Source organism: Thunnus albacares, chromosome 10 (assembly GCF_914725855.1).
Source record: "Thunnus albacares chromosome 10, fThuAlb1.1, whole genome shotgun sequence".
In the NCBI taxonomy this organism is placed as follows: Eukaryota; Metazoa; Chordata; class Actinopteri; order Scombriformes; family Scombridae; genus Thunnus; species Thunnus albacares.
In genome coordinates, this window is record NC_058115.1 from 14,181,421 (window position 1) to 14,201,763 (window position 20,343).

General features: G+C 43.2%; 1 protein-coding gene across 1 annotated transcript; it reads left to right on the forward strand.

Moving 5' to 3' along the window:
• The first annotated feature begins 331 nt into the window (after positions 1 to 331).
• LOC122991032 (Down syndrome cell adhesion molecule homolog) lies at positions 332 to 5,370 on the forward strand. The gene is made up of 14 exons (XM_044364622.1): positions 332 to 525; positions 629 to 967; positions 1,394 to 1,522; positions 1,645 to 1,812; positions 1,920 to 1,990; positions 2,151 to 2,397; positions 2,529 to 2,621; positions 2,794 to 2,874; positions 3,290 to 3,418; positions 3,623 to 3,787; positions 4,196 to 4,248; positions 4,379 to 4,481; positions 4,572 to 4,599; positions 4,696 to 5,370. Exons 1-14 carry the CDS (start codon positions 462 to 464, stop codon positions 4,745 to 4,747), a joined length of 1,722 nt encoding a protein of 573 aa, XP_044220557.1. The 5' UTR covers positions 332 to 461; the 3' UTR covers positions 4,748 to 5,370.
• The last annotated feature ends 14,973 nt before the right edge of the window (positions 5,371 to 20,343 follow it).

Here is a 20,343-nt window from a genome sequence, read left to right on the forward strand (position 1 = left end):
CCAGCCCTCACTCTGGCAATATAAGTCAGCTTTAGAGTGTTAAAATGGTAAAACACTAACATTTGGGTTTTTTATAGATATACAGAATCGCACAGAAGTAGACTCTCTGCTAAAATCTGTATCCCACGATGAAGGCTGTATCATGTAACTGCATAAGGAATGCTTGTTTGTTACTACTGATGACAGTAAGACACGATTGTTCAGAGGATGTATCTTGATAACCTTGATTCTGTCTAATCATCAAAATGAAACAGTTTCTAGGATAAGGAACCAAAACCACAGAGAGGGAAACAGCCTTCCTCTTCTTCAGCCAGCAGAACTGTTTGTGTGAGCATATCAAGGACATCATGTGATTTGGAAACTTTTCAAAGCTGACACCATGCTGTGGTTTGGTCTAGTGTCGTTTAGTGGGTGAACGAAATCAGTCGACTGATTCTGAGACACAAGCTGATTATTTTACAATGACTTTTTTAGTCAGCAGACACCTTCATTTGTTTTGCAGTCTTCTTTTTTGTCTGCGACTTGGTAAGGGAGCAGTGAAGATTATATGAATCGTCATTTAACTATGATTAGGAGATTTTTATTTGTTATATTTCAACAAATATCTCCTGACTATCTGCCTTTTCAGGTTGCGCGTATGCAGAAAGGGTATTGGCCACAGTTGGGACAGATGTTACTTTAAGATGCAATTATGATTCTCAGTTCTACGGCAAGCTTGCTGTATGCTGGGGCAGAGGGGCCATCCCCAACAGAGGCTGTGCCAAAGAAGTGATCAAGTCGGATGGGACCTCAGTGATCAGCAGACTGTCTGAGCGTTACCTGCTCATGGGTAAAATTGGTGAGGGTGATGTGTCGCTGACCATCAGGCAGGTTGGGGAGAGTGACTCAGGAATATACGGCTGCCGTGTGGATGTCCCAGGCTGGTTTAATGACCAGAAACACGAGGTGACTCTGACGGTGGTGCCAGGTGAGACCTATTCAGATAAACTGTAATCTCTGAGGGGGAGAGAAAAGAAAAGTACATCAGTATCTGCAGCTAGTGGTTACTTAAGGTCTTGTTATTGTACTTTCTTTTTATATAATTAGAGCTTCAACCAATTACTTTTTCTTTATGGATTGATCTTGGATTATTTAATCAATCCATTAATTATTTATTTAGTGTATCATAATTTCACAGAAACTAAGTTGACATCTGAAATCTGACATCTGAAACATTTAAGAATCCAGACGCACAAAATGTTTGGCAAATATTGCTATTAATTTAAAAAGAGAGAAAAAGATAAATCAATTACGTAAAATTGTTGATTATTTTCTTCTTTTTTCTGTTTATTGATTAATCGACTACCTGCTTCAGCACTATAAAGCTTTGTATTTAGCATCTCTTCCTCTTTAGGTCGTCCTAATCCCCTGAAGGTGGAGACAAAAGAGGTGAAGGAAAGGACCATCACTGTTCGCTGGACTCCTGTGTTTGATGGTGGCAGGCCCATCACAACCTATATTATCGATCTCAAGAACAAACAGGGTAAACAAGACAAACGGTCCCCAACAATAGAATGAAGCAGCTAATTATATGTTTTGAAATATAGTTTGGAGAGTATGCAGTGTGAATCTGATTACACTCGTCTATGCTTTTCTGCTACACAGCATCATGGGACACTGCAGTGAGGATTGAAGTATCAAATCCTGAACTGACCCAGGTCACTTTGGTGGATTTGCATCCAGCTAAGAACTACAACCTCCGCATGTTTGCTGTCAACAATGTGGGCATGAGTGAAGGCAGTAATGTTCTTATAGTCACAACAAAAGAAGCAGGTAGAGTCAGACAGAATTTATCTATCTATGCAGAAATACTTTGCTATTTGCAGAGCTACAATTAAATTTTTGATGGTTGTCCCTTTAAAAAATGTTTTCCCTCTCAGCACCAGAAGGTCCTCCCCTGGATATGCAGCTTGAAGCCCTCACTCCTCAAAGTATCAGAGTCACTTGGAAGGTAAAGTTTGACTAGTTAACCACATACACATTAAACAAATGTAATCTCTGAACATTGACTCTTCATAACACCATTTTTAATCACACTCTGAATGGACAAAGTTAATCCTAAATGATAGTTACTAAATTGGAAAAAGTGTCCTTGGTTTTCTCCTTACTAGCCTCCGAGGGCTGATCTCAGAAACGGGGCTGTGCGGAGTTACAGCATTAGCTACAGAGAGTACAACTCTGCAAAGAGACAGTACGGACGGTGGCAGCAGCAGACTGTGACAGCCACACGGGAACTCGAAAGCATCATTCTGAGCAACCTGAAGCCTTCTACCACATATGGTGTGATTGTACAGGCCAAAACAATTGCAGGAACAGGACCTGCCTCAACTGCACCTTTCTGCACTACTCCAGATGAGAGTAAGTGAAACGTGAGAGGATATTAATATATGACTAAAAATGAATTTAAGTATCATTGTGATGCCATTTTAATATCAATATAATAATATATCAACAATAATATCAGCAAATGTCTTTTATTCTGTTTCAAGTTCACAAAACTTCAACAGCGGCAACTATGAAGTCTACTTCCCCTGCTGCCACTGTGTGGCTACAGGACACAACGTCTTCAAGTTTCATTGCAGGTTTGTGATATTGAATTTGTGAAACTCATAACACATTCCTGAAAGATTCATTATGCATCTTTAGAAACTATACAAGCAAAATCAAATGTACTCTAAGTTTTATTTATGATAGTTTATTTTTTATATATTAATCAGTATGTGGAAACTGTATTTTTTTTCTCTCTCTCCCAAGATCACACAACTTCAACAGTTGATACTGTTACTGTTACTGCTTCCACAATGTGGGGACAAAGCACTACAATTTTCTCTTCAGGTACAACATATGTTTCATTTGGAGTTTTTTCTCTTCTTTCTGTCTTTTCAAAGGAAAATAACAATAACACATTCAGACAGAATTCATGATGATAATGATTTTGGTCCAGGCAAAGCATCAGAGATGAACTAATGTTACTGTCACAAAATATTTGAGATATCACATCCAAATGAGCTTTATTTGAACATCAGGCTTCCAGCTGTGAATCAGAAAATGTTCCTGAATACAAATGAGATCACAGCTCCGAGGCTTTTCTATACATAACATCGTTACTACAATTTGTAACTCCGCAGATGAAACATGTTCATATTCACAAAATTGAACCATTAACTATATTTTTGTGTGATCTTTCCCTTTAATATAATATTATATTTAATAATCCAAGTTTGTCTTTGCTCTGCTGCATGTCTCTTAGTGCGCCCAGATCCCCCAGTAGTTGAGTTAAAGGAGGTCAAAGATAATACAATTTCCCTTTTTTGGACTCCTGGGTTTGAAGGAGGCAGCCCCATTACTGGCTATCTCTTGGAGTATAAAGCTGTGAACGGTATGAGAAAAATTCATTGAAGTAATTAAATTATTGCTAATTTGCCATAACTCAATTGTGAAAACTAAACTTACATTCTTAATCTTTTTTGGCATTCATCATGTCGAGTTTAGCCCGCAGAACAGCATTAGTTCCACTCTTAACATCTTCCCTTTTACTGAATGTAACATTTCTGTGTGCAAAATCTTTTTATTCCACCGACAGCCTCATGGGATTACACAAAGACAGTTGTAGACTTCGGCCCCAACCAGACAGAGGCCACAATAATAGAGATAAACCCCTCAACTTACAATATACGCATGTTTGCCAAGACCAGTCTGGGCACCAGTAAAGCCAGCAATGTCCTCACCATCACTACTGGAGAAGCAGGTGTTGTATTTCTTCATTTCACTTTGTCTTTTCTTGTCCTTTGTTTGAATGTGTGTCAGTGTAGTATCATTCAGACCAGTGTTTTCATTGCTTAAATATTCACCGTTACCAGGATGTTTACAGATTAAACATTTGCAAATTGTTTCCTTCCTCTTTCTGTGAAAGTAGGGGAAGTGATCCTTATTCACACTCAGGCAGCCCCAAAAATATAATTGCAAAACAATTTTACAGTAACCTAATCACAGTTCCTCAGGCAACCAGAAAAGATGCTATAAGGGGCCTGATATCTTCTCAGCTTGTAGCTTTTGTTAGCTGCAATGTTTCTGCATGTTTGGCAGTTTTCTGAAAAGCAACACCTTCCAAACTTCCTCTTAGCTGCTCTCATATGTGGTTGTGCCTTTGTGGTAGGTCATCAATGGGACTTTCTGTCTACTACCGCATCTATTGACACTCATGCTGCTGTAAGTATGAAACCAAGGACTTCTTATACATACAGTAGTTACTACACAAAGAAGAAGACTGCAACATAACAACTAGAGGAATACTCTCAGTAAAAGTCTGGACATGAAGTTCATCTGTCCTCTCTGCTAGGCGAGCCTTGAGGAGAGTCGAAGTGGTCACCTTGTTGCCATCGTGGTCCCAGTGGTGTTGGTGCTGCTGATTGTTGCCATAGTGATTACATGGCAGCTTCGATGTGAGTATGCCTAACAGTATTTCTTTAGTGTTACTTTAAGCCCAACAAAATATCTGTATTTAATTGTATCCTCACACTCTCTCCTCATAGGGAAAAAGAGAAAAGGCAGCCTGAACATGTGAGTGGTTGCAGTATCTGTCACATTTATATGGAGTCACTTAAAACACTTAACCTGAATTAGCTTCACTGGAGTTAAACTTTCTCTTGTCTGCAGGTGGCTGTCCAATGGAGCAATACGCTACAGAGGCTCACTACAAGAGCTGTAAGACAAGTTACTCTATATGCAAAATTAACAAAGAAGCAGTTATTGTTTATTTTATAGAAAAATGCAGAAGTACCATGTTTCTGTCTGTATATTTGTTTTGGTTTATATGTTAGTGACGAAAGAAACCAAATCTGATACGCCTTTACAGTTTATCTTCATTTTTGAGTTGATTGAAACTAACCTAATAAAAAAAACCTTTATTTTGCAAAAACTCACTGTATTTGAATGTTACAGCAATTTGATTGATTTGTTGTTTTATTTCTTTCTAACATGACTTCTATTGTTTGCACTTTAATAACCATCAAAAGGTAATCAGATTGCTTGTTTTATGTTCATAAGACATGATGAGTTCCTTTATGGTAATACACCTCCACAGTGTTTGTTGTTCATCTGCATGTACAGTACTTTAGCTTGTTGGGTGATTCATATTGTGTCATTTTGGTTCAAGTTAACCAATTTACTTATTACAGTAGTTACCTGTCCGTCTGGTAGAGGTTTCAACTGTATTAACAATACATACATGATGAAAGGTACTTTATTAATGTTGTGTTGAGATAAAATTTTGTTGGAATACTTCAGTTTTAAAGTTATTGGAATAAAAAAAATATTCTTTTCTGTATTATAGTGACACTTGTCTTCAATGACTCCACTGACTAAAATATCCTCAATAAGAGAAGTTTGATTCATTAAAACTGAATAGTCTACATTCAGTAGATGAACAACATTTTAAAAGTGAGGAGCTGGTGTTGTTAACCAATCATTTATTTCAATCACTAAACACACTATTTCTCTTGAAATGCCATTGACCAAAATAAAGAAAGCAGAGGCTTTTGTGACATTTAATTTCCACACATCCGACTATTATCCACTTGTATCCACTAAAAAACACAAGAGGGTGCCAGAGTCCCACCAGTGAGTTGATTTCCTGCGTTCAATCAGCTCTCACCTCATCATCCACCGAGCCGTCCTCAGGGGCAGGCACTGCAGCCAGCTAGATTTCCATCCATCTGTCCTGTAAATCTCTTAATTGGCCTAATTAAGGAGATGAGGAAGAGAAGGAGATTTGATATCTCTGTGGAGCTTTGGGGCAGCTGCCTGTGAGGGAGTCTCCCACTAATGGGGGATCACAGGGGGGATACCCAAGACTGTGTCTCAGCGGGGACCACATGGCAGAATAGAGATCAATCTTTGTATGTGTTTAAGTATGGATGAATGGATGTTTAAAAAAGAGCCTCTGCTTCCTTTTCTGCTTGTTTATATCTCTTCTTAAAGGAGGCCTTGACTAAGCCAATGATGGGGAAACTGTTGCTTTTGTTGTTCCGCCATTCACATACTTAAGTGTTACACTTCCTGAGACATTGACTAATTGTCTTTACAGTGGTGTAAATATCACTTGATTATTGGTCTGCAGCGGTAACCCATCACAAACTCAGAGCTGCTGACGCACAAAGCCACAGTACGCTGTATGACTGTAGCCTGTAAACAGAGCTCCACCACATCCCTCCTCTCTGGACAAGCACTTCCTCTCATCTCTGGACCCCTCACTTCCTTTGGCCACTGCCTTTCTCCCTTTGTCCTCTGCCTCCTCACTCTGGCTTTGCTTACACAAACACTACAGCCTTCCTGTTCTGGTGCTTTCCTCCATGTCCACACCTCTCCATCTCGCTCTCCTTTCATCCATCTTCCTCTCTGTTCAGGCCACACTGATTACACTTACATAAACAGAAGGAAAGAGGCAAGGAAGATTGTGGGACGCCCTCGTTGGATAACTTTGATGAGGTCGCTTTGATTGGCCACACGGCCTAAAACCAACCAGTCGATTTACAATATTTGTCATCGCCCCAACAATTTTGTCACCTCATTCACGGCATGGCTCCCTACCCTCTTTAAACATCTTCTAATGAAACCAAACATCCATTAAGGCAACAACACAATGCTCCTTATATAAGCCATGCAGAGCTGTGTCAGCTGTATCTGGTAAAGGCTGCAGTGAGAGACTGCAGGTGGGAGATTGAGGAAGGAGGAGGGAGTGTATGGTCATAATAATGGCAGTATTAGCAGAGGGGACAGAGTTAGTACTGTAATAAATCATGCACTATGGTTCTGGCCACATCAAGGCACCAGTGCTCAGGAAGTGGAGACTCTGAACGGTACTACACACACCAAAGGCTGGGCTCCACAGGAGGGGCTGGTCTCCAGGCCTTGTTGCCCCAGAACGGATGCACGGCCCTGGGCCTAAGGAGCTGCCAGATGTTGGCCCTTCTGGAGAGCCTTATGAACTTGTGAACAGCAGAGCAGATGAGAGTATTGAACAGAACAGAAATGAAAGGGGCAGGGAGTTGAGGTGGATCAAAAAAGAGAAGGGGATACAGAGCCACAATGCTGGTGAATGGCCCAGTTGTTGATGAAAGAAGCACTAATTGATTCAATCCAAACCCCCCCCCTACAAACTGATGCAGCTCAAAGGGAACTTTTCATCTTGTTAGAGCCATAGCATGTCTGTCAGCACGCAAATGAAAAAAGGGCAAAGTAGTAGTCTGAAAATCAGGCACATGAGTCGTGGGCGAGCTGGACAAAAATCTCAGTAATGACGGTGACTGATAACAAACTTGAGATGAGAATGACAGTGAAGTGAGGAAGTGATCTAAAAGTCACCCCCCCAAAAAACTTCCTCACTCGTGACGAGATCTGACAGTGCATTTGTGTGTGTGTTGATGTGATCTGATTAGCCAACCTGAGCCAGATAGAAGGCAGTGCACATGTTTGAAGGTCAGACATAACAGTTACCATGGAGACATCACCAAGTAGACCAAGTAAACCAAAGTACAACGCTGTACTGCACTGTCGTTTCCCCGAGGGACCTGCATCAGCCTGTGTATGTGTTTGTGTATATTTATATTGTATGTCGGTCTGTATATCCATGCTTGTGCACGTGTGTCTCTCTGAATGTGTGTTCAGTAGAAGAGTGTTTGTCTGGCAGTTTCAATTATCACTCTGTATTATGCTATTGTGCATCTATAAAGGCATTGAGATTCATTTTTCAGATTATTTCTTACTGTTACTCCATCCTTTAACCAGACAAATTATTCACAAGTTCAAAAAAAATACAGTATGAGGCAACTTTGTAAAACTTTGTAAAACTCATGAACACAATACTTTTTAAAGTTTGTTTGAAGAACAAGCCAGACTTGTGCTTTGCACAGATTTGAAAAAAATAATGCTAAATATTACTTTATGCTTTTATCTTTTGTGCTGAATGCTCCTCTGTGTTACAGACATTTGTCAATGTGTAGATGCATCACATTTATTTCTGTGATGCATAATATGTAACGTGAATACTTTGTAAATATTAATAGCATGTCATTATTGAGGATATCTTGAGCTAAGTGGCAAATTTCAACCTTCTCAGAGGTCTAAGTTTCCATAGAAACACACTAGACTTTATATTGATGTAGCGAGTTTATCAAATGCTGAAAAAAAAATGCATTTGGCAGCCAGTCATTGAGGACAGAAATAGCTATACTGACATGCTTGTTCCCTTGTGCTCCCTTTGCACACCCATAATCCTTAATGCTCGCAGATATTTCCATAAACGTTTGAACATCCAAAACCATATCTCGCACGATACACATCACACGTCACCTCTCATTCAGAAAGCATTAAGTGTCAGAGCTTTGAACAGAGGCATGGGTCTTAATCTGTTTAAATTTGCTTCCTTCTCTACGCTAACACCACTGACTTTTGCTTTTTTATACACCTGCCCAGAGGCGAGTTCTAGTAAGGAGAGGCGTCAGATTGGAAGACCTCCATCGTCCTGGCAGCTGAACACAGTGGAAGTCTTGGATCTGTTCAGGGGATTGGACCAGCTGAGCTCTGCCATGGAAGACAAGTGGCTGGCGCTGTTGAATGGGAGAAAGAGTGTGGAAGGATGGAGGGAAGAAGGGAGGGAAGTAGAGGAGGAGGGAGGGAGGGAAGGAGGGAGGGAGAGGTAATCACATCAGGGGATTAGTGGCTGTTATTAATGGAGGATAAGGCTCTTTGCTGTCACTCTCTCGCTCACACACACAAGGAGATGTACACACATGCTACTTATGTGTACATCTATCTATCTATCTATCTATCTGTCTATCTATCTATCTATCTATCTATCTAACTATCTAACTATCTATCTATCCCCTTGTCTGTCAGACAGTAATTCAATTACACAGCTGCCTCTCTTCTCCTCTTCTCTCCTCGTCCGACCTCTGGCCTACGGCAATGCATTATGATTTTGGTTTGTAATATTCTCGCAACCTACTTCATGAGGGAGAGAAATGATCTGCTCCCGTGTGCATATCGGTGTGTGTATTGTGTGTATGTATGTATGTGTGTGTGTGTGTGTGTGTGTGTGTGTGTGTGTGTGTTTGTGCTGGCATGCCACCCCTTGAAAGATGGCCATTCAGTGGTGAACAAACAAGACATTTGTCTAAAGTCTTGCATCACCTAAGGGAAGACTCTGTGGAAATGTGCTTTGCCAGGTTATCTTTTGCTGTTATTTTCAGTCTCCCTGTGACTCACAGGATCCAAACTTCATGGCAGGATTCGTGCAAAAAAAAAAAATCTTTTCGACACCTGTCTGTCATTTGTGCCACATACGCTCAGGCATAATTTGACAAACTGTCTAACCTGTTTTTTTCACTCCGATGCCTATTGAATTTACAGTGTACACATATGAGCATGGCTATGCTCCCATTAGTGTGTGTGAGGTTGTTTTACAGATTGTACAAAAATGGTTTGGACTTATTAGCCTGTATAAACCCAAATACACACACACACAGACACACACACAGACACACGCACACATAGGCAGATGACAGTCACAATGGCTTCTCAGTGAGAAGGTGTATGGGCCCAGGCTAAAGAGGCACATTTACAGGCTCTTTCATCAGTGAGAATTTGCCTCAACCTCGCAGAGAGCCACAAAGACACCAGCATGCCACCGTGAGCCGCAGACACAGCTGCACCACAGTTTCATCATCTGAATGGAGTTTCACAGCAGTAGCAAGAAAACCAAAATCCCAGAGCCCTATCATATCGCCCAAGGACCCTGGAGGTGCAGCAGCATGTCAGAGAGGCTCAGAGGCGAAACAAATAAGAAAATAAACAGAACCCACATGCAAAACAAGAAAACTGGAGGGAGTGATGGAGAGTTTGAGAAGCAGCCAGCTGTTCCTTTTGGCAGAGAGGCAGCGATTGTGGTCTTTGCTTCCTTTGTTGACAGCCTTAACGTAGATAAAGACAGTGCAACATAACTTACATGAAACTTCTTCACTTCAAAAATAAACAGGGGTTGAATTAAGATGTGGTTACTTAAATAAATTGGCACTTTGTTGCACTTTTCTCCAAATAAGTAAACAATGCTAAAAGTACGACTGCATGCGTGTTTTTACATGGTTGTGTTTTTAAGTTGGTCCCTATGAACAGAGGAAGCTGAAGGCCCTGTGGGGATACACACACATATCCGCAATCCGCAGACACACACACGCCAATCCCTCTGTCTGTCAGCTCTGTGCTCATAATCACATCCTATCCCCTCGTGTTCCCATACACACAACCCCCCCCCCGCCTCGCTTCACTGTAGAGGGAGAGAAATGAGAGATCCCTCCAAACGCTCTCTAAGATTAAGGCTTTGTGTTTTACATGTGTTATCGTTGCTTCCCTTCGTTATCCCCCTGCTTTTGTCTCAGCCTCCTCCTCTAATTAGAATCTTGTCCCTTTCATTTCTCCATGTGCCTTTCTTCCACCTGTGAGAGCGAGGAGAAGAAGAGCAAGGAGAGGGAAGAAGAGGAGAAGAAGAAGAAGGAAGGAACGGGTAGAGGAAAGATGAAAAGCGCGCCACACGGAGCGAGTGGCGGAGCGTTGTGGAATGCGGCGTCTGAGGGGAGGATGAAGGCGCTTGTCACGTCTCATCACACAAACGTACACACACACACGCGCGCGCACACACACTTAGACACATACACACACAACCTGGTTGTGGTACAGCAGAGGCACACAGTCCCGCTGAGCCGAGCTTTGAAAAGAAGAAAGTGCAAAGGGAATGAAAAAGAAGAAAGAAGAACAAGCAAGAAGAAGCCACCGTGTTGGATGTTTCATTTTGACCCATATTTGTCCTGATGCATAAATCAAACGGGCGCTGAGGAGCCCAGCGCATCTGTCACGACAGGGCGTTGGAGAAAATATCTAAGCAGATCCACATGAATACACACACAGCTGGTAGCATGAGCTGCAATTAGGAACTGCAAATAATAAGAACAATAGAATATATACAATGTTAAGGCAAATAAACCTTAATGCCACTTTTTTTTTAAAAATGTGAACTGCTCTAACAAGCATAAAGTCCTTGCCTCATGCTCTTTTGCCCTCTTTCTTTTCTTGTTCCCTAACCCCCTCCCCGCACCCCCACCTCTTTCCTTCCCTCCTTGCCTCCAGCCAAGTTCAGCGCTGTCTGTGCCCACAGTGTGGCCTCCTTGGCTGTTTATACGTGAGGTGAGGGCAGGCTGGCACTGCGCCTCTGTGTGCGGTCAGGCCGTGTTTACATCTGTCTGGCCCTGGAGCCTAGAGCCTTGAGCTGTGCGCCGGTGCATTCCTGGACATCACCCAGAAGACTGTAGCAGGACCTGGGGACTGACTCTCACTCAGGCTCAGACTTTGCAGGACTGCCCGATGAATAGCCTACAGTCTCAGAGAGCCATGCATGTCCCTTTGCATAACTGACCCCTTTCTCCTACTTTTCTTCAAGCCCCAGATCTACTGTTTTTGTCGTTTATTGCCCCCAACTATCACTGCACTCCACACTTCCCTTGACTTCCCAGTACCCTCATATAAGAGAAACTAAGGAGCTTTTGCCTGCATGTTAGGAAAACTACAGACTCTCTTTCTCTGATTGAATGTCTATATGTTAGTACTTAGGATTAGTGTGTCTGAGATATGTTTAACATGTACTAATCCGCCAGAAGCAGCAAAGAAGGGAGAGAATTGAATAGCGCTGGTTGCAGTACATGACAAACAGTGTGATCTGCCTTTTGTTTTTGATAGCTGATGAATATGCATGTGGCCCCGGGAGTGACTGAGTTTGGGGTGGGGCGGGGGCTCAGAAGAGCATGTTAAACAATGGAATTACATCTCTGACATGCATCCACCGCAAGGCTGGGATTAAACACAGCGCAGAGAAGGAAAAAAAAAAAACAGAAAAGAAGGAAGAAGGGAAAACAAGGGAAAAGGATAGAGATGGAGAGCGAAGTGATAAAGAACGGATCTGCCGCTTATCTATTGAAGAAATGGAGGCCTCAGGGAGAAGAGGGGAGGAAGAAGATGAGGAGGGAGGCAGTGGTGGCGAAGAGAGGGGAAAAGTGGGGGGAGATTGGGGGGGTGGGGGGGTGGCGTCAATCCGATGTATTTAATTTCTTTTGCTGTTAGTGAATCATCAAGGGGATGATCCAACAGCGGATCAAAAGAACGAGCAGGGGAACAGGAAAAAAGCAGATTAATGCAACAGAACAAAGGAACAGTCTCTCCAAGACGATCGCAACTCCTCTTTCTCCATCCCCCACTTACTCTCCCTCCTTCTCTGCCCGTTCTCATCTTTCTATCTTTTCAGTTTTTCTTCACTGACAAGTAGAAGTTAATATGTCTTTATAAACTGTATAAAGACATAAACAAGACCCTGACAGGAGTGTTTTCAGATGCACATTGTCCCTGTAAAAAAATGTTTTTTTACACAGTGAGAACAGGGTATTCTGGCCCTCTTGACAACTCCAAAATGTTTTCGAATGACAAAATCTGGTAGCATCTGTTTCATCTTTATGCGCTTCATCTGTGTCCTGTCATGTACTGTGAGCAGCTTCCCACGGGGCTGCAGGCAGACCACTTGTTTAGTCTGAGCTGCCCCTGTTGCTTGAGACTCGAACAACTTTATGAAAAGCCTACAGATCAGAGCGGCGGATGTCCAGTCAGCGTGCGCGATTTTATTTTGAATCCTTGTGTCTGCTTAGACAATGTCCTTGTTTAAAGTAAAACCCTAATTCAGGCCGTTATATTTGAGTACAGCCATAGCATAGTTCCCCTTGAGTGGCACTGGTGTCTGAAGTGTTTTCATGTAGTATTGTTATTGGCTGGGCACCGCTCCTTCTGTCTTTCTGCCAGTGAGAGGAGAGCATTATGGGCCATATCTCAGAGGTGTCAGCTCTAACTACAACACTGTGGTTTGAGTCTTCAGCTCAGGATCGCAATACTGTGTGTGTTTGTGTGTGCGTGCATGTGTGTGCAGGAAAAGTGGGTGAGGGGCTGGTCAGGTCAGGCTTGAACGGTGCTCCAAGAGACAAACGGGCAGCCGAGATGGTCTAACCGTGTCCAGTTAAAGCAAATATAAGAGGCTTCAGTGACGCTGTTATAATCCCATTTTACATTTCACTGCACCCCCCCCCCCCCTCAACTTCAACACACTCTCTTTTTCCCTCTCACTTTCTCTCCCTCTCTCTGTCACCTTTTCTGTCACTGTGCCCAAACCGCTGCAACGCCCACTCAGTTCACTGTAAAGCCTCCTCATACCTGCCTGTCTTCTCCAGATGGCAGATAGAGAATGGTGCATGGTGTGTGCGTATGTGCAAATGTGCCTTGAGCGCGGTTTTATTCCGCTCTGGAGTCCGCTCCCCTGACTTTCCCTCCCTCTGTTAAACTAGAAGTCTGAAAAGTCAAGCGGTGTCCAGCCAAGCTCACGGATGGTTGATGGTCAATATTGACCCTGGGCTTCATGTCTCTCTGTAGAAACGAGGAATAAACCCCAACCCCCCTCCAACCCTCCATGTCACCTTGACTTGCTCACACACAGATAGGACCAAGTTGCCAGCAGAGGCTTGACCCAACCACTGACCCTGGTCTGGGTATTTTCTCATCCTCCTGCTGGTTAAGAACAGGGTATGGCAGGGGAGGGTGTGAATCTGTTCCCAGTTCTGCGAGCCAGCAGTGAGTGATGGATGGGAGTGAGATATTGTCACTGATGCTTAAGTTTGAAGGGGCATCGTTAACTGCTCTTTGCCAAACGACTACAACAAAGCCAATCCTCACGCTCATGTACTGTATAAAAGCTCAGCTTCAGTTCTGAGGGTTTGCGTGTCTGGAAAGAGACAGAGAGAAAAGTAGAAAAGTATCGTACGTGCGTGTACTGATGTATCAGTGTGCCACTGTGTACTTGCCTTTGTGTGTTTGTCAGCACAAACACCTAACATTGAAGGAGACAGGCTGCCTCCTGACAGTTATTTGCTAGTTTTGGTCTCTCTGTGCTCTGTCTAACTTTCTGTCTCTCTTCCTCTCCCCAAATTACCCCTGGAGGACTGAGCGAGGGTAAACACAACCGCTGAGAAAAGGCTCACGACACACCGCTTGTTATTGTGAGAAGCTTCCCTCTCTGTCTTCCTCTCCTCTGTTTATCTGTGACTGATATGATTCCCTATTTGTCAGCCATCTGGGTTCTATAGAGAGTGCGTGTATGTTTTTTATGCATTTGCCGTACAAAGCCGAGTAAGCATTGTGCAGCAGCTTTACATGCCCGAGACATGCAAGACACACAAGGTCTAAATCCAGAGAAGCTTCTGTTGCAGCTGGGTCAGCTGCTCTGTCAGTGCATTACAGAGAAAATTATACCGTTGCAAGAATGAAAGCACCAGTCCTCAGAGGGTTGGGGAATGGGCGACTGCATGTGCGAGCGTAGGAGTTTGATATTACATGAAATCATTTCAAGTTCCATCAATTATCCAGCTCATTGGCTGAGGTGAGATGCCACCAGCTTGAGCATCGAGGTTTTAGCCTCACTGAGGAGAGCGAACTGATACTAAGTGATTTATTCATGACACCCCATCTCCATCTCTTTCACTCCCTTCTGAATATGAGCTGCCTCTGGGATGAAGAATTCCTACTTTGCCTGATTATGAAGAACCTTACTGCTCTCTAAGACAGTGGTGCTCAAAGTGGGGTCCAGGGACTACCAGGGATCCTTGGGGGGTTTCCAGGAGGCCCCCAGCAAAAAAGGGAATAATTTATTTTCACTATAATTCCATCCAGTAACACAATGAAAGAATGTGTGACTATTTTGGTCATGGGTTTCATACACTTTCTGTAATAAAACATCTAAAAGCAAAAATCTTATCGGATGGGGGTCCGTGGTCTAATTTATGTCAATTTAGAGGTCCTTCAAAAGGGTTCTTCAAACACGCACATCCAAAAATCTTTAAAACAGGTGCTAGACCAAAGAAACAATGTACAAAAGAAAGAAGAAAGTCCACACATTGTAGCTCCCTTTTTCTTTAGGTGCAGTTTAATGGGACATCCACAAATTTAGGGGTCCTTGACATCAAAAGGTTTGAGAACCACTGCTGTAAGAAGTAAATCATGGATAGATATATAGATACAGTATATAGATAGATCGATAACACCTGGGGTTGCCGCAGCCAAGCATATGTCAGCCATGCATGAACACACACATACACCATAATCACAGATGTCCTTGGTTTTCATCAAAGCCCCTAATCTTCGCTGTTCACATCTTATAACCCCGCCCCCATCTCAGTCTCTTGCAGCGCACCTGCACTCAATATGAGCCCCCTGCCCTCCCCACCACATCACACACACACACACACACACACACACACACACACACACACACACACAGTTGTGTTTCCATCACTTCAGAGGACATTATATTGACTTTCTCATTTACTGGAGACTTATCCTAACCCTAACCTAACTTTACATTAACTGTAAATCATGTTTTCACCCTAAAATTGATTATTTACACCACAGGGACTTGGTGAGCCCCCACACACACGGTGTGCAGGACTCTCTCATGTGTTCCTAAGCGGCCCCCAGCCTCGTCACCGCTCTGTCACCAACAGGCATTACACATGAACTCCCCCCTCCTACACCTCCTCAGTTCTTTTTCATTCAACCTGGAGTTTCATTACAACAGGATATCCTGTACATTTTACATTTCCTTCAGTGCAGCAGATGTGCTCGAGTGGCACAAACCGAAAGAGAAAGAGAGAGAGAGCAGGAAATGCTCTCAGTTAACCAATGAAAAAAAATTGACAGCTACCAGTTCACATCCATGTGTTTCCTCTTTTCTCTTCATGTTAACTCACACGTCTGTTCACTTCCGCTCTGCCGCATCCCCAAGGTGACGGCTGGCTTGGGCTACTGTGGCTCTTGCCTAAAGGCTACGGGGCGTATGGGCCCGCTGGCCCGCTGTCCTTAGAGATTTGTGGCCAGAGGCTGTCCCTCCCAATTGATTCTGACCAAACCTCGACAGCATGTTTCTTTGATGAGTTCTGTCTGGACTAGTTAGCGTGAGTAACTCTCCATCTCTATCAAAGTTATCCCCAAAGCTGGGGAACAAGGAGAAGCACTCTTGTGAGAACCAGCAGACCTTTTGGTGTTAACATCTGGTGAATGTTTTTCCTTGACATACTGTGGAATCTTAGAAATCCAAGATAAATTTAGATTCTTGTTTCCATCTCACAAATTTTATTTGTCTCTAAATCACCGAAGCACATATGAGAACACACACACACACACAGAATAACATGCACACAATCCCAGCCCCCTTACACTCTACTTAAAATATCATTTGTTTACATCCCCCACCAAAAAGTCCCAATGTGCTGGAATGCGCAGGGAAAAGCACTCTGAAGCCCCAGTGTGTTTGTAACCCTATAAATAAAGGTGGCGGTGGGGAGTGTGGTTGACCATAATTACACAGGCCCTGTTTAAGTCGAGGCGTGCTCGCTGTCTGTCTGTCTGCTTTACCAGTCATGGCCACTCCCATCCACATACAAACACACAAATGCACAGACTCAAACACAGTTACACAAACACTGAAATACTTTCAGATGGGATGTGGGTCAAAAATTCTGTTTTCTACATCGGCCTGGACTTTTAAAACATTGTGACTGCTGACAGCCTATTACATAATTTAAGTATTTAAACAAACAAACAAACTTTTTTTTCAGCTTATTTTTTTCTTACAGCTGTACAGTCTAAAGAAAACTATGCCACTTCTGAAATGTGTGTGCGTCTCTTTCATTTGTTTTTCTAATGTGTGTACCCATGATTGATTAGAGAACATTAAATTATTGATTTTAGCTTGTAATTGTTTGGAGACATTGAGTTTTTTTGTCTTGATTGGACATGTTGGTTCAGTGGCTCAATGACTACACCCCCCCACCACCAAAGCAAAAGCCGCACTCCGTCAGACCTAATTAGAGTGGTAAGACTCTGTTTTTAGGTCTTTTCGTTATGTGTATTTTCATCTCTGTGGCGTGCATGTTCACATGCTAAATCTCCATCTGGCCGCTGTGAAATGAAGTTCACAGCATTGGAGTTGAGATGTAAACACACATTCACACAGTGTTCTCTTTCTCGCTAAGCTGCAGAGACAGACATTTACCAAACTGTGCTGTATGTCGCATATCTGTACCAGCCAAGAATGGCTTAATGGTGTGTATGTGTGTGAGCGAGAGTGCACCTGCGTGTGTGTGAATGTGTGTAAGTGCACACGGACAGGAACGTGTACGTGCATCAGCCAAGATTTTCTTTCTTACACATGGAGCGGAGCTGCTTCAAGGAGCCAGAATAACGCTGAAAATTCTATACTCTCTGCCGCATGGTACAATTTGTTCCAAATCACTTGCCTTTCTGTACAAATCACAGCCAGACAGCCAACTATAGCTAGCTCCGTCTATTACCATCAACAGGCCAACTGCCAAGAGAAGAAACACATCCAACAGTTTTAATACCTTGTTTTCACACAAGCAGTTTTTTCAAGCTCCAGCTTATAAAAGCCAAATGACAATAACAATAGCATGTACAAAAAAAACAGCCTTTCTGGTGTAAACTTAAGTCTTCTTAAAGCTGGTATTATTGCAGCAGGCTAATGGTCGCTGTTCCCCCACCCTCCTCATCTTCTTGTTGTTTGGCACAAGAAGCATGCGGTCTGGGTAGGGTAAGACTGGAACAAGATGGAACATGGTCAGGATTAGATGTTTTAACGTCGTTTGTCAGCACTGTGCAGTGTGACTACAATGCTTCGTCCAGTCCATCACACATTTGCCTATGCTTCAAGATGCACACTGAGTGAGTGTTTGAGGGTTGGATGGTTTTCCCTACAGTGGGCAAGGATGGAAATGGCTGAAAAGTGTCAGGTTAGTGTGATTACTTTCCACTCATCTCTCCAGTCCATTTATCAGCATGTGTAAAAGGGGCTTCAGAAGTACTCCAGAGCAGAACAGCAGTAATGTATTTTAATGCACTTCTATATGATAAAAGATGACCAGCTGCTGCTGCATGTGCCACACTTTAGTATTCATCCCCCTGCATTTCCAAGTCTTCCTATGCATCACTGATCCTCGTAACATGAAACATTCAGGAGAAACAAATGAAAGGCTCTCTTAAAAGCTCTAACCAATAGGCTTTTACAAGCCTACCAGGCTGCATTCGAAGAAAAAAAAAAACCAAGACTAAAGTGGTCTAGACAGCAGGAAATCCAACTTTTTAAAGAATACAACAACTGAAGTTAAATGCTTTCCCCTTTGGTGGTGGTGAATGCATTGTGTATCATATATATATACTCATTTGGTTTATTGCTTGCAGAAATTGAATTGGTGCCACTGAGAGGTGCAATATTCAGATCTTAAGGGGGCTGGTGGAGAGTGACTGCTCGGCCATAAAGACAAATGAGTGAAGGATGGCGATTTTGTGGCGCTTTTGATGAACGGTGATGTATCGTCACATACTTCAACTGTCTCCAACACTCAGGATCAACTCCAGTTATCCCAAATAAAGGCCAATGATAAATTCCACAAGGGAAATGTGGAAAAGTATGAAACTGGTTTCAGTTTAGAAATGACATTAGTGTTGGACAGTAAATCAACAGAGCTGTCTCTCCATCTGTCAGTGTACGTGTCTGTCTGTCTGTTTCCGCTCAGTGTCCTCTAGGTGTCACTAGAGATGTTTATGGACCAGACAAGGCTGACTTATCTGGAGTGTGTGAAGAGTGTGCGTACACACCAAAGTGAAGCTGCAGCGTCTCCTGTGCACTGACAGCCTCAATCCAGTTGCCGTGGTGATATCCTCTCCCAGGTGCATCAGTCACATTCACTCACACACACACACACACACTTCTCACTGTCTCTCGCTTACTCTCAAACACACACACACACACACACACACACACACACGCACACACACAGGGACACGCACCTCTGTCTCTCAGGAGTCGGCACCACTTCCTCACATGCCTCGACACCCACAGCTGGCTGTTTGTGCCCTTCCCTTCAGTAGCTTAGACAACTATCATTAACACCAGTGTCCCTGTGCAGCGCTAGTGTTAGCTCCTCCGTGTCACCCTCTCTCCCTGCGCTGTACACCGTGCACCCTGCATTTCCGCAGGTGTCCAACCCATCCCACCCCCACCCACCGCGTACTCGCTAATGAGAGTGAAAATGAGAACAATGGGGAGAAGAGCGCGGGGCCCGCCAGCTCATCTGGGCTCTGTTGATCTTGTTAATTGCGTCCGTGGACGCGCTCCGCTCCCTTTGAAGTGTGTCTGAAGAGCCCGCTTCAGAGACTGGCAATTACCGCACATCATGTAATTGCTGCAAGACAGGCAGCCATATGAGAGAACTCATGTTACTGTATGTGTGCGTCAGAGTGTGTGAGTACATGTCGACAGTGTGTGTGTGTGTGTGTGTGTGTGTGTGTGTGTGTGTGTGTGTGCGCGCGTGTGTGTCAGAGAAAGAAAGAGTCTGATGATGGTGATGTCTTCCAAGGTGTTATAACAGCATGTCAAGAAACGTCCTGTCAAAGCACAACACCTTAAGAATAAAATCCTTGATGCTTTGATGCAACAGACAGCTGCATTTTGTAAAATGACTACTTACCACTTTGTTAAAATCAATTTACACGCATCAAAAGAAATTCTTCCCCTTTGGAATTCAATTAATCTGTTTATTCTCACAAAGTGCCATTGCTGTGGTTTTAAGAGGAGACGTCCATGGCCTGTTTACATCCTCCACTTCTGCTTATAAATGTTTCGAGGTCAGTGGAGATTCTTCTTCTGATTCTTTGTGTGTCTCTTTAAAGGCCACGTAAAGTCCCTTTTATGGGTTTCACTCCTTGCCTTTGTAGAGTGAAACATACTAAGTTTGCAGTAGTTTCCTTTTGTCAAGTCAGGAATGTTTCCACAAACTATCCAGGCAAGGTAGCATCTTGACACAGCTTTTGGCTATGACGCAGCTTTCAGCTGTGTCAAGATGCTTTTACAAGGCATCACTTGGCAGTGAAGAAGTGCAAGAAGTCATGCAATAGCTGTGACCAAGATCTCAGCCCTAAAAGCAGACCTGCTGTAAATATATGAGCACTTAAGTGTAAACGGCCCGATTTTCAAGATGATGCAAGATAGTATTGTGCATGAATGCACCGCGCAGTGAACTGGTGGAAGAGAAGTGGATGGATGGCCTTCCCGTTTCACAATCAAATCATGGCCAAATAAAATGCTTCCCTCTGTCA

What these genes read in the sequence shown, in the direction of transcription:
- LOC122991032 (XM_044364622.1), top strand. Translation starts at nt 462, where the DNA reads ATGACTTTTTTAGTCAGCAGACACCTTCATTTGTTTTGCAGTCTTCTT. An exon ending in CGATCTCAAGAACAAACAGG is followed by an intron (nt 1,523 to 1,644) that starts GTAAACAAGACA and finishes TCTGCTACACAG; the next exon opens with CATCATGGGACACTGCAGTG. An exon ending in CACTACAATTTTCTCTTCAG is followed by an intron (nt 2,875 to 3,289) that starts GTACAACATATG and finishes CATGTCTCTTAG; the next exon opens with TGCGCCCAGATCCCCCAGTA.